The sequence below is a fragment of the Mastigoproctus giganteus genome, chromosome 2 (genome assembly GCF_048544385.1).
Source record: "Mastigoproctus giganteus isolate SK-2022 chromosome 2, ASM4854438v1, whole genome shotgun sequence".
NCBI lineage: Eukaryota > Metazoa > Arthropoda > Arachnida > Uropygi > Thelyphonidae > Mastigoproctus > Mastigoproctus giganteus.
Genome location: NC_143576.1, coordinates 92,847,009 through 92,860,972, shown reverse-complemented (window position 1 = coordinate 92,860,972; position 13,964 = coordinate 92,847,009). Strand labels below are relative to the sequence as shown.

Below are 13,964 nucleotides of genomic sequence, written 5' to 3'. Positions count from 1 at the left end.
GAAAGAATGGTCAAGCACTCATTTAAAAAATATTGTATCACCAACACTCTCGGTGGCTCAGAAGATGATATATTATGGGATAATGAAGATAACAACAACTAAGAAGAATCTGACCCTGAATGTGAAGTAGACTCTGATATTGATTCAGATGCAGATATCGACGGCTCAGAAGATTCAGAAGAAAGTGATGAATAACATACCTACTGATAAATTCTGGTACTATTGTTAATAAATTGAATTCTATTATAATAAAAATATTTGTTAGATTTATTTTAGTGTTTTATTTTATTTTATTTTTTCTTAGAATCAAAGCTTTTTTTTTTCTGAAATTAAGGTGCGTCTTACAATCGATGGCATCTTAGAATCAAAGAAATACGGTATATATATTTTTATTGTTTTTAGGTTCTAAATTCACCCCTAAAGTGGGTCCCACCTGTTATGATACATCCTATGTATAAATCTCTGCACACCTCCTCTAGTTACAATTTAGCATGGACAGTTTGTGTAGCAATTATTTAGTCCAGGCTAAGTTATACCTAAAGTTTTTAATTTTCTTTTAATTTTTAATTATGCTAAGCATGAGACAGAAGACCAGTGCAATGTTTTGAATATATTCTATTCATTGGTGAAACAGCTTATTTTATCTTCTGAATCTGCCAGTTTTAGCATAGGGTAAGGAAATCTGCTAAATTGAAGTGTAATGTGTGGATATACTGGCTATTTTTAGTTATTTTTTTATCTTCTGAAATCTGTTTAGGTATCCGTTTTGTCAGTGTTAGTGCAGGTTAAAGAAATTTGTGGAATTTATTTACAATTGGTGTTGGTTAAACTGGTAGTGTTTTATTATTACTATAAAATCAAAGTTGCTTTGCAGGCAGTCGGTTGAACTTTTAATTGAGCAGATATTTTTTGTTATATTCGCTCAGTTAATTGTTTTGATCCGTAATTTCATTATGGATCAAAACATTATTCATTCCTCACATGGCTATTTGTAATATGCTTACAGCTGGCTGTAGTCCATTTGCCTGTATAGCAGGTTGGGTTTTCTAATAACAATAAAACCAGTTAATTAATGTATGCAGTGGGTTATATTTCAGGAATGTTATGAAATAGCAATAATTCATAATTTATAACAAAAAAAAAGAAAAAACCAATCAGCACACACAAACAAATATAATATCCATTGCTTCAGCTACAATATATAGAGAGGCTATGTGATATGTATGAAAAAAATAAATAACGATTGCCAGATTTTTCTTGGTCCAATTTTAATGAAATTTGATTTGGTTTGACAAATCTTTCTAAAAGGCTCAAATATAAATTTTATAATGATCTATCAGTGAGGAGTCAAGTTATTATGTGAGAATGGAGAGATACATATGACATTTTATTATTATTATTGATTATATGCATTGCAACTTATAATATGGAATTGACATTGAAAATTCTTTTCTTTTTTTGATAACTTAGCATAGAGCAAATGACTGAATCATTTCAAAGGTGTGAAAAAAAGGGAATTGTTCAGTTGGCTAGGATACTTCAATATCTAGAATGCCCACAATATCTAAGAAAGCATTTTTTCCCCATTCACAAAGATTTACAATATGCTGGTAAGTTATTATAAAATTTTGTGTTTCTGTAAAACTTCATTATAAATGAATAAGGATGTACAGTAGTCTCAGTAATCCAAGATACAAAAGATCAAAGCCAACTCAGATTGTATGAGATAGTGTTATTTTTATTAAACTAATGAATGATAATAAAATTATGTAATTAAAAAATTCCCAAAAAAATGCAAAAATATTTTAGCTCTGTATCAAGTTAATAATTGAAGTATTTCAGTATATTTTTTTTAGCAGATGTTTAAATAGATATAATGGAAAAAAAATTGGTTCTGTTGTTTTTATATCCACTAAAATCCTGGTTAATTCCAAGTTAAAGGGAACAAAATGTACCTATTTCAATATAATGAGGTTTGAAGTATCCATACAGCTTCAGAACATGTCGCTATTAATAGTGACATGTTCTTAAATAATAGAAATTTTTAGCCGGATACTCTTATTAAACTTGTACAGAGTTTTAGTAATTCTCATTGAAAATACAGTAGAATCTCATTAATTCAAGAAATAAATTTTTGGGTTTTGTAAGTAATGATGTCTTCCAAAAATATTAAAACATTGTTAAACTTTTATTGTTAAAAGATGTTCTTGTTTATACTTTGGCACAACCACCAGGTCAGAGGAGTTTACTTTTGGAACATTTTCTTGGGTAGCAATTTGTGACAAGTGTATTATCACAATAGTCGGAGAGAATATTGTGATAATGCACTTGAAAGGCTTTGTGTTGAAGAAAGCTGTGTATAATCATTGGCAGTTGACCTTGAAGTCCTTTGTTACGGAGATCTTGAAGAATACAATATTGCCAAGTACACTGGTGTGCAAAACTTAAGGACCAGTAAGGTTTTCACCTATAGCTTCTCGTAGGAGTGGCCTGGATATGGAAAAAAGCATACCAAAGGAACCTCATGAGGTACAGAAATGATGAAGGAAACAACACCGACACAACAACAGAAACAAAACGGTACAGAGGGACTTTATTGAAAAATGGCGACATAGCACTGGCTGCCATGATACAGATGCATCACTGCCAAAGATGGAACAAAGGGAAGAGGTGGTCCTCAGTAGGCCACCCCTAATGTCGATGCAGGCTTTGCAATGCCATTGTTCATACTTAGAACAATGTTGTTGATAAGTTCTTTTGGTAACATCGCCCATTCCTCTATCAGCGGCATCTTCAACTGGTGGGTGTGGACGTGGCACTAGGCATCTCCCCAGAGCGTCCCATATGTGTTTGATGGGATTTATATGGGTGGAACGGGCAGGCCAATCCATACGAACAATGTCTTCACTTTCCAAAAGCATATCAACAGCCGCAGTGTGATGGGATGTGGTGTTGTCATCCATAAACACGAACTCAGGGCCAATGGCACCTTGGAACAGATGTACATGGGGAAGGATTACCTCAGTACAGTAGTGTGCACCTCTTACAGTACCACCTTCCAGTATCTGGAGTTGTGTACGTCCATCCAAGATAATGCCTCCCCAGACGAGACCACCTCGACTGCCATGTCGATCCCTTTCAGTGATGTTTGCAGGGTGATACTGTGTGTGCCAACCTCTCGCCAGATTAGCTGACATCCAGAATTGCTCCTGAGACTGAATCTACTCTCATCAGTAAAGAGTACCATGCCCCATTGTGCTGCTGTCCGGTCCTTGTGTTCGATGCACCACTCTAAATGGTGTCTCTGATGGGCAGGTGTTAACGGGACATAGCGTATTGGCCGTTGGGCAAACAGTCCACCTTTTGTGGAGTCGCCTGGCCACAGTAAACCATGATATTCTACGTCCTGTAGAATATCATGGTTTGCAATGGATGATCCCGCTGTCTAGTGTCAGCCCCTCTTAGCCTGTAGGAGTGTATGGCGGTCATCATTTGGTGTTGTTTTTCGTGAACGACCACCATTGGTCCTTCATACAGCTGTACCTGTCTTTCTGAAGGCCGACCACACGTGAGATGATGCTATGGGCAATATCAAACTCTGCAGCCACACTCCTCGCACTTCAAGCTTCCCAATTATTCGACCCCGGGTAAAGTCATCCAGATGTTGTCTACTGGCCATTTCGTTGTCTGTAGCACTGTATGAAACCAATTGAACGTCTGTAACAATTGTGCTCATCATTCGGTAATTTGCACATAACTGGTGAACTGCTGCTTTTATCTGTTTATGTGAGCCCTCTCATCACTATTCAAATTTTTGCATGAGCACCAGTTTTCTACTGAACAGCCACAGTTATGCAAATCAGCACAGGCTGTTTCATTTGATTTTGTGGTTGTAGCCGTTAGAAATAGTGTTGGTCCTTAAATTTTGCATGCCAGTGTAGTATAAAAGGCTTCTTCAGTATCTACACATACCATGACAAGATGTTTATTTCTAATAAAAGCATTTTATACTTTAAGCCTTAACCATAGAATCTAATGTGAACCTTCTTTTTTTTTTTTTTTTTTTTTTCGGAAACCATATTCATCCTATTCATCAGACTTTGGGATTCTAGGTAACATATCGGATAGTTGTTCATTATCTTTTCCATTGTCTTACCTAAACAGCTAGCGATGTATACTGGATGTTAGTTACATGAATGAGACTGAACTTTACCAGTTTGGGGAAGGCCAGAACTGTTGATTGACACTGAGATTTGGTAGTTACTTTTAGAAAAAATCCTGTTAAAGAATAGTAATACCTTTGTTATCAGCTTTTGAAGCATGATATAATAGATCCCATTAGGTTCTGGTGCACCATATGCTGGTTTATTTAGGATTCCTGCAGTTCATATATGGTAAAGGGTTGATTATATGAAAGAGATAGATTGGTATCAAAGTTTACTTTATGCCACTCAGCTTTAGCTTTATCTTGTTGAAAGGATGGATCATATGCAGATATAGCTGAGATTCGAGAAAAGGATTCTTCCAGAGTATTTGCTATTTCTATTGGAGAGTACAAGACCTGTCCATTCCAACTTATAATCGGAGATGGTGTTAGTGGAAATTTGCATTTCTTTTTTTTTTTTTATTGCATTCCAAATTATTCTTCTGTGCTCTTTGTAATATTTGATGATATGAAGGGCAGGGTGGTTAATGACAGTATTCTACTGCAACAGGATCTAGAAAAGTTGGGCAGATGGGCTGAGAAATGGCAATTGAAGTTTAACATTGACAATTGCAGGGTACTGCATATCTGTAGTAGTAACCCCAGAGTAACATACCAACTGTGTGGTACTACACTCAGGGAAATGGAAAATGAGACCTGGGGGTAATTGTGTCAGATATGAAGTTCTCTGAGCAATGCAGACAGGCTGCCAGGACAGCTCACAGGGTTTTGTCAATGATATACAGAAATTTTTCTAGCAAGGATAATAGAATAATAAGAAAGCTTTTGGCAATTTTATGCTTGAGACTGAATAACTCTGATTTGGTAAATATAACCAACTCCAGTGTCATCTCTTCTGCTGGTATTTTCTGTTAAGTTCCCAAAAGATCAAATTCATCAGTGCTAATATATGACATTCCCAAAGTGTTTTCAAAGAAGAAATTACAGAGGCCTTATTTAATAAAAACTTACTAGACTTTGGATTCATGTTAGAAGTTTAACAAAAAATTTCCTTCAGATTCAGTACTAAAAGTAAATATGCTCAAACAATGCATTGGATAATAAGCCTTTCTCCGTGCATTTATTTCTTTCTCCAGCAAAATTTTCTTAGGCTGGAGCTCACATCATCATCAACCCTTTATCATTGTAATGCTGTTTTCAGTGCTTGAGTTATGGTCATACAACACATTTCTGCACACATAACTCTCCCTATTGTGGTTGCTGTTCCCAAAGTGGCCATGTGTTTGCAGACTGTTCAAATAAAACATTAATGAATAGTCTCAATTTATCCTCTTCTTCACTACTCCTACTTCCTACATTTCTTAAATAAAAGAAATGTTATTACTCCCCAATAGAACCAAAATTTAACTAATTTATGTAAATTGGTTCATGGGGCACATAAACTATATCACCACAGTACCCGGCTCCTGACTGATGTTGAACATCTTCGCTAGTAGTATATTACTCTTAAAAAACAATACACAAAGGCCATTTTTCAAAGTAAACTTGAAACCTGGAAATCCTACATCATGGAGCAAGGTAATCGAAATCCCTGGGGGGTATAGTTTACAAATTGTTCACAGTGGTATAGTTTACAAATTGTTCACAGGGTATAGTTTACAAATTGTTCATTAAAAAGTCTTCTTTCAACACACTAACATTCAATAACATAGAAATGTTAGATTGGATAGACACTATCAATTGCTTTTTAGATGATAATCCTGTGGAAGAATTCCCCAGTCACAAACTTGGAAGATGATTAAATACAATTTCACTACCATTTTCGTCCTCAGGTCAATTTGGCAAAAATAAGCCCCAAAAAATGTCCAGGGGAAGACCCTATTGAGGGTTAAATGGCATCAAAAATTCTTACATATTTTGGTTAAACTACTCAACAAATGCTTATATTAAGATCTTTCTCTACAGTCTCCAGAAATCTGCAATTTTGAAAATTCTCCTCAAACCTGGCAAATCAATTGACAATCCCCATTCTTTTAGACCTATTTCCCTTGTAAGTCACTTAGGAAAAGTTTTTGAGAGACTTTTGTCTTACTGTATTATTAGTCTTTTGACTGAAAATAAATTCTACACTGAAAATCAATTTGGCTTTTCTTTCTAGAGTCGGTGCTTTCATAAGTGAACTGAAGATGCTTTAGTTCACTTATGAAACTCATGACTTATGCACAACGTAAATACTCCTTAGCCATATATGTTGACTTCGAGGGCGCTTTTGACTCTTTGGTGGGAGAGTGCCCTCGAATGTCTTAGATCTTTAAACTGTCATTTTGACTTATATTGCACTTTGAGAAATTATTTTTCAGACAGACACATTTGTGTTGCTTCCAACTTCCAGGCAGTTTATAGAAAAATTAATCATGGTTGCCCACAAGGTTCCATATTTGGTCTACTAATCTTTGGAATTTGATTTTAAATCAGTGACTGCTTAAATAATGCGATGATTATCAGTGAATGACATATGCAGACGATCTTGTCTTTGTTTGCTAACTCCAGGGCCCGGATAGAAACTCAAGTTAATAACATCTTACAGGACTTATCAGAATGGGTTAAAACTAAAGAACTAAAAATTTCAACATGCAAGAAATTTTGACAACATTACTTGAAAATAATGGAAGTCACTTCTTAATTTTGTTTTTATTTTTTCTTATATACTTAAAGCAGGGGTAGGGTAGAAACCTTGTGACTGTAAGGAATTGTAAGATTCAAACACTAATTCTCAATTAGGAACAATAATTTTACCATCGACATACTGACTTTTCTATTGCTTTGTTAAATCCACTACCTATGAAATAGGTAATTTCATAACTGCTAATCTATGGTTTACATATTCTTTTTTTTTTTTAGGCCTATTAAATCCTTTGGATGCTCCACACCATCAGAGAGTAACAGATGTTTGTGAATATAGGGAAGGTGTTGTTTTAAACAAGCCTGTAAAAAGTGGAAAGGGGTGTTTTGTTAATGTAGGACTACAAAAGGTTTGTGGCTTTCTGTATTAAATCCATGTATGTTACCACAGATGTTATAATGCATATGACTCTTCTGTATTATAGCTAATACAAAAGAGTCTATTATAGCTAATACAAAAGAGTCATATACATTACATATGAATGTTTTTGTATTAACCACAAGAATCTTGGATCATTTAATTTTTTTTCCTACTCCTCTCTATTCATAGACTTTAAAAGTAAGAATTTCGCACCATTTTTATTTAATTTTTACAGAAGTCAAGAGTTCAAAATTGAATAATAAAGTACAGGTAACCCTTGTATAACGTGGAAGTTAGGTTCCAGAAATATCATGCGTTATAGAAATCGCATTATATGAGGTTCAGGTTTCATACAAAATGTAGGGTTATGTTCCGTAGTGTTTTTTTAATTATAAAAACAACAATGACATTCAACAAAAACATATTCTATTCATTCAAGAATTCATGTAACTATTTAACAGATACATAGCATAAAATTATAAAAATTAGGAATTGTACATAAATTTCATTGCACATAATGTAAATTTCAAAATTAAAGAAATGGATATTTTAATCATCATCACTGTCTTCAGAAAATATATTTTGTAGATATTCTTTATTTACGAGTGGCTGGATGTCATTATCACTTGAAATCTCTTCGACATTTGTATCTCGCTGGGTACTTCAGCTGGTTTTCTTACCAAAAAGTCGGTAATAAGACCTTGCTTACCACAATGTTGCAATTTTTTATTAAGTTCGTAATATGAGGCTAAACAACTGTCCAATTGTCTTTTGAATTTTTACCAGCACTCTGTTGAGGGATCATTATCTGTAAAATAACTTCATAACTTTTGTGCCAAATTTAATCCTTCTGCTAATTTCTTTAGACTGAACTCTTTAACGGATTCGACACAATCAGAATCTTCAGTAGAACTTTCCCCACTATTTGTATTTGCTTTGCCATCTTCTGTTAATTGAACCAATTCCTCCTAATTTAAATCTGTTTCTTCATCAATTAATTCACGAATTTCATTTTTAACCATATTGGAAAATCCCTCTAATTTGGCACCACAAATGTGTGCAAGGTTTGTTATATGACTTAGTTCAGCATCCACAGGAGGTACGAAATTTTGATTAAGGATGACACCAGGCCATATTTTTTTCAAGAAACCTTTCAGTGTAGAGGGTGTTAACTCCTTTACACATAGAGAAATAATTTTTACATGATTAAATATTGAAAACTCTTTCCACACTTGAGGCAGTGTCATGTTTTGATTAGATTCCATTTTTTTTCAAAATTAATTTGAATGTTTGATGAATATAATATGCTTTAAATGTTGAAATTATCCCTTGATCAAGGGGTTGAATAAGTGATGTTGTATTAGGCAGCAAATAAATATTTTAATATTCGGATAGGTTACATTTTTTGAGTGCCCTGGCACATTATCTAAAATTAGTAAAATTTTTAAAGTCGATTTTCTTTTTCTTTGTGTATCTTTCTATATCAGGCACAAAACAGTTAAAAAGCCAATTTTCAAATATGCTAGCTGTAAGCCATGCCTTTTTGTTGGCTCTCCAATAAACTGGGAGGGGTGGACTTGTCATTCGCTTTCATAGCATGAGGATTTAAAGATCAGTTAATTAACATTACTACAAAACAGTAGAGTAATTCTGTCTTTAGAAACTTTGAATCCAGGAACTGTTTTTTCATTTTTCGAAATATAAGCGCATTTTGACATTTTTTTCCAGTTTAACTCAAATTCGTCTGCATTGAATACCTGTTCTGCACTATATCCACTTTCTTCAATGATTTTTAAAAGTTCTCAGAATTTTCGGGCAGCATCTATGTCTGCTGATGCTGATTCTCCTTGGAGCTGAAGATTATGCAAAGAAAATCGCTTTTTAAAATTTTCGAACCAGCCCTGTAAGGGCTGGTTCAAAATTCATGCTGAGAGCCTTCTTCTGAAAAATCTTGTTCAAGTTCTTTTAAATATCGATAAATTTTGAAGGATTTTTGTTTAATAACGTTTCTACTCAAAGGCATTTTCTTGTGAGTGCAATCTTCAATCCAAACCATTAGAGATTTCTCCATTTTTTTTTTTTTTTTTTTTTCATTAAAATATCGCATGCATGAGCAGTGTGCTTTGCACTTATCATTGACCCAGCAATAACACTAGCTCTGATTTTCTGCTCATTTTGTTTGATTGTACGAATTGTTGATTCATTTAAATTCAAAATCCTTGCAACAACTCCTTGTTTTTCTCCATTTTTCAACCGATCCAAGATTTTAATTTTTTCTTCGAGAGAAATGAATTTTCTTTTCAATGTTGGTTTTTTTCCTTCTTTTGCAGTTTTGGTTGCCATTACTATAGAAACAAATTTTTTTATTTGCCAAGGGGTATTCCCTGAATAAATTCACTATTTATAACTACTTGCACAACAATTAACTCTTTATAAGGTAAATAAATTGGCACAACACAAAAAAATATGTATGTATGTACTTGCGTGTTTTCCCTTATATAAATTTGGTCCTGGCAACTACACCCATTATACGAGCAGACACAAATTTAACGAACATAAAGTTTGATGTAAAAGTGTGTGAAAAGAAGCGATACAGCAATTTGTAGATCGCGTTATATCGAAACCACGACCGTGTCATACAAGGGTAGCCACAATTTATAAACCACGTTATATGAAAACCACGTTGTATACGTACCACATTATATGAGAGTTGCCTGTACTTTGTGTGGGAGTAATGCTCTATTTATCATGCTGTGGGTAAAATGGATATATATGTGTTATATTGCCATTTTGATGTTTTCAGCCTGGTAATCTTAAAAAAATTTAACTTAATGGTTTTAATAGTAGTAATGGCAAATGAGGCAAGAAAGCATCTTATAGCATCAGCCAAAAATAAAAAAATAAGCCTATACAGTTCATCCATCCATACCCTCCAAGGATTGGTCTACTTCTTTCTTGAATTTATTCAACCCATTAACTTCCACAACAGATAGAAGCCTGATCCAACAATCAACCACCCACTGACTGAATGCAAACTTCCGCACATCTATCCCGCAACCATCCTTCTTCAATTAGAATTTATGCCCCTTGTGTGTATTTTCAGCAAGTGGAAGAATGCCATTAACATTCTACTTACCCAATTAATTCAAGGCTTTAAAGACTTCAATCAGATCACCCTGCAAGTGCCTAGTCTACAGAAGCTGCAATTTGCAGAACAAGCCTTTCTAGGTAAGAGCACACTTTTGTTTCCTTTACCTGTCTAGTTGCCCTTCTCTGCACCTGTTCCAGCAGATCTTCATCCTTACTAAAGTGAGGCCAAAAGACCTGTATGCAGTACTCAAGGTGTGGCCTGACCATTGCCTTGTACAAGAGGATAATCACCTCCTTATCCCTGCTTGCAAAGTTTCTATATATAATTGACAAAACTCCGTGAGCTGTTCTGGCAGCATGTCAGCACAGCTCAGAGAATTTCATATCTGGCTGCACAATTAACCCCAAGTCTTTTTCATTTTCCACAACCCTGAATGTAGTACCACACAGTTGATACTGGGATTACTGCTACCCATATGCAGAACTTTGCATTTGTCAATGTTAAACTTCAACTACCGTTTCTCGGCACATCAATCCAATTTTCCTAAATCTTGTTGCAGTAGCTCACCCTGATGCCAAACACAATCAAAAGCCTTTGAAATGTTCAAGAGCAACTGCTTGAGTTTCACCAAACTTTTCCATTGGATTTGTCCACAGACGAGTAACATAAGCCAGCATATCACCAGTGGATCGACACTGACATAATTCATACTGGCAATCATTGATCAGATGGAAAGTTTCTAGATAGTTTAAGAGTTGGTGGTTAATTGATTTCTCCATTAATTTAGAGAGAGTAGAAGTAAGTGCAATGAGACAATAATTGGATGGGAGGGATTTTTCACCCTTTTTAGGAACTGGATGGATATGAGCAAATTTCCAAACAGAAGGGAAAATACCTTTGGAATAAGACAGAGAAAAAAGGTTACACAAAACAGAAGTTCAGAAGTACAGGTTTTTGGAACAAGTGAAGAAATACTATCAGGACCTTGTGCTTTCTTAGCATCAAGATTGTTTCAAATCCTTCTAACATCCTTTTGATGGAAGACCACAGGAGTCATTGAATGGACCATACTGGGAATTATAGGAGGTGGTTTACCAAGATTATCAGTACATGAGTTGGAAGAAAAGTAGGATTCTAGCAGATCAGCTTTATTTTTGGCTGAAGTGGCAATAGCATCTGGTTTTGACAGAGGTGGGAATAGGGATGGGCAAAAGTTGCAGCAAATAGTTTTGGTAAGAGACCAGAATGCTCAACTATCATTTGTACAAGAAGCAAGTTTTCTATACTTAGCCTGTTCAAAATCTATTTTGGACTGATTAATAACTGCTTTACAATTGTCGCAATCTTTGGTGTAGAAAATGAAGCTGGAGCTTTGGATGCAAGCCAATTGCGATATGCAACATTCTTATCTTGAACAGCCTTAGTTCATTTATTGGAAAACCAAGGTTTAGATAAAGAATGAGATTTTAAGGTGGAGTGTGGAATAAAGGATTATCCCTAAGAATAACATTCACGGACACAATCTCAGCAGATGTTGTAATCAGAAGATTTGAAACAGTAATCTAACCAAATCTTGCAGAACATCCCATTTTGCATTCTTGTAATGCCAAACAACATAAGGTTGAGAATGGCTGCAAGAGAAAGGCTCCATTGGAAAAGAGACCATCACCAGTTGTGATCTGAGATCACACCTTAAAAAGATTGTTTGTGAGAAAAAGATCAAGCACGTTGGCTGTGTGGTTAGAATTATCTGCTATTCTTGCAGGTAAATGAACAATCTGTGTGAGGTGATTAGTAATTGCAAAAGCCTCAGCATCTCAACCATCTGGGTCCATGTGACTAGAAAATGGGAGCCAGCTGGAGTTGTGAACATTAAAATCACCAAGGAAAATTATCTCACTGTTACGAAAATTGGACTGGAGAAAGTCAAGTTTCAAGGAGAGGAAGTCAAAGAGTTCTGAGTGATTAGTGAAGTTGGGAGAATGATAGAGGCAACAGATGAATTTGACAGAATGTGGTAGAGAGATTTTAAGCCAGATGAGATTCCAAATTTCTAAGAATGACAGGGAATATCAGAATGGACATATGCACAAGTATTGAAGCAAAAGGAATCGTACAGCAAATAATTCGGACCACTGAGATGAGCAGTTGTTGAATCAACTGACTGATAACTGGAATTCTGTTAGAAAAAGTATATGGGGTTTGGCAGATTGTAAGTGGAAATTATTGAGATTAGAACTGAGACCACGTATATTTGTGAAATGAATGAGGAAGTGTTTGGGAGGCTTAGAACTTTTCACAGATAAATTTGTTCTGTTAATTTGACAATTCATGATGTATACAGTAGTAAGAAAAGGTGGAGTGGACATGCTGTATGAAATAATGAAATATTTGGATATGGCATACACATGGCAAGAATATACCCAGCTCCTTGGCATAATATGGCCTCGATAATGCACATTGCATACACACTACTCAGACTCCCTCCATTCTGACAGAGTAGAGGCAGCGAGATTATACACACACACACTAGCTGATCCGGAAGCCTCCTGGAGGGTTACCAATAAGTTCGGTCTCGTGAACTCTCTAGCAGCCAGCCTGGGAATACCGTTTTAGAGCTGTACCCTCGGTCCTTGAGGTTTTCACAGACATTCTCTCAGATATGACAGACTTGCTACCTGGGAGTCTAAAACGCTGATAGAACTGATATTCGGGTGGCACTCAAGTCAAGTGGACCCAATTTCAGCGAAGTCTGGACGGTCTGTGACAGCCAAATCCTCTGCTTGCACCTTCACGATGGTGGGACTATTAGTAATCCTGGGTATAACCTCCATGCACAAGTACATGGTGGGTGACCACCCAGGTGCGAACCAACGTAAGCAGGGGTCGAGGTGTGGTGCCCACACCACATGGAGGAACGCCGCCCTTCTATGTTACCAGGCAGTACTAGGTGGTATATGACTCTCATCAACTGGTGCAACACCACCACTTTGCTTATTGGAGGCTTGAAGTGGTAGAACCCATGTTTAATCTCTAGCGCTAAGTTCCAGTCAACCCTTCCCTATCTCTTCCATCATGCAAAAGTATGATTGATGACTTTTGAAGTTATGATGAACATCGAGGCGAGATCCAATATTCCTTACTTTTCAAGGGTACAGCTCTAAAACGGTGTTCGCAGGCTGGCTGCTAGTTAGTACACCGGACCGAACCTATTGGTAACTCTCTAGGAGGCTTCCGGATCAGCTAGTGTATAATCTTGCTACCTCTACTCTGCCAGATAGTGACTGGAGGGAGTCCGAGTAGTGTGTATGCGGGGAGCATTGTCGAGGCCACGTTATGTCAAGGATCTGGGTATATTCTTACTATATGTACGCCATATCAAAAAATTTCATTACTTCATACAGCATGTCCCACCCACTTTTTCTTACTATTGAATACACCATGAATTGTCAAACTAATAGAGCAAGCTTATCTGCAAAAAGATCTAAACCTCCCAAGCACTTCCTAATTCATTTCACAAATATACGTGGTCTCAATTCTAATCTCAACGATGTCGATTTCCACTGCTCATGGATTCAAAGCTTCCAAAGATAGGCTTACCCTTTTGTTTGTGCAAATGCTAGTGGACACATGATCAAACCGATGCTCGTGTATAAATTGCAGAA

At 35.9% G+C, this 13,964-nt stretch overlaps 1 protein-coding gene across 2 annotated transcripts in view; it reads left to right on the top strand.

Annotated features, from left to right (window-relative positions):
* The window catches only part of LOC150089427 (28S rRNA (uridine-N(3))-methyltransferase), a 90,703-nt gene that overhangs the window by 51,642 nt on the left and 25,097 nt on the right, over nt 1–13,964 (top strand). For both annotated transcript variants that reach the window (XM_090368584.1, XM_090368583.1), the window contains 2 exons: nt 1,471–1,610; nt 7,067–7,197. In XM_090368584.1, coding sequence (XP_090224710.1) covers nt 1,471–1,610; nt 7,067–7,197 — 271 coding nt within the window. The remainder of the gene's footprint in view (nt 1–1,470; nt 1,611–7,066; nt 7,198–13,964) is intronic.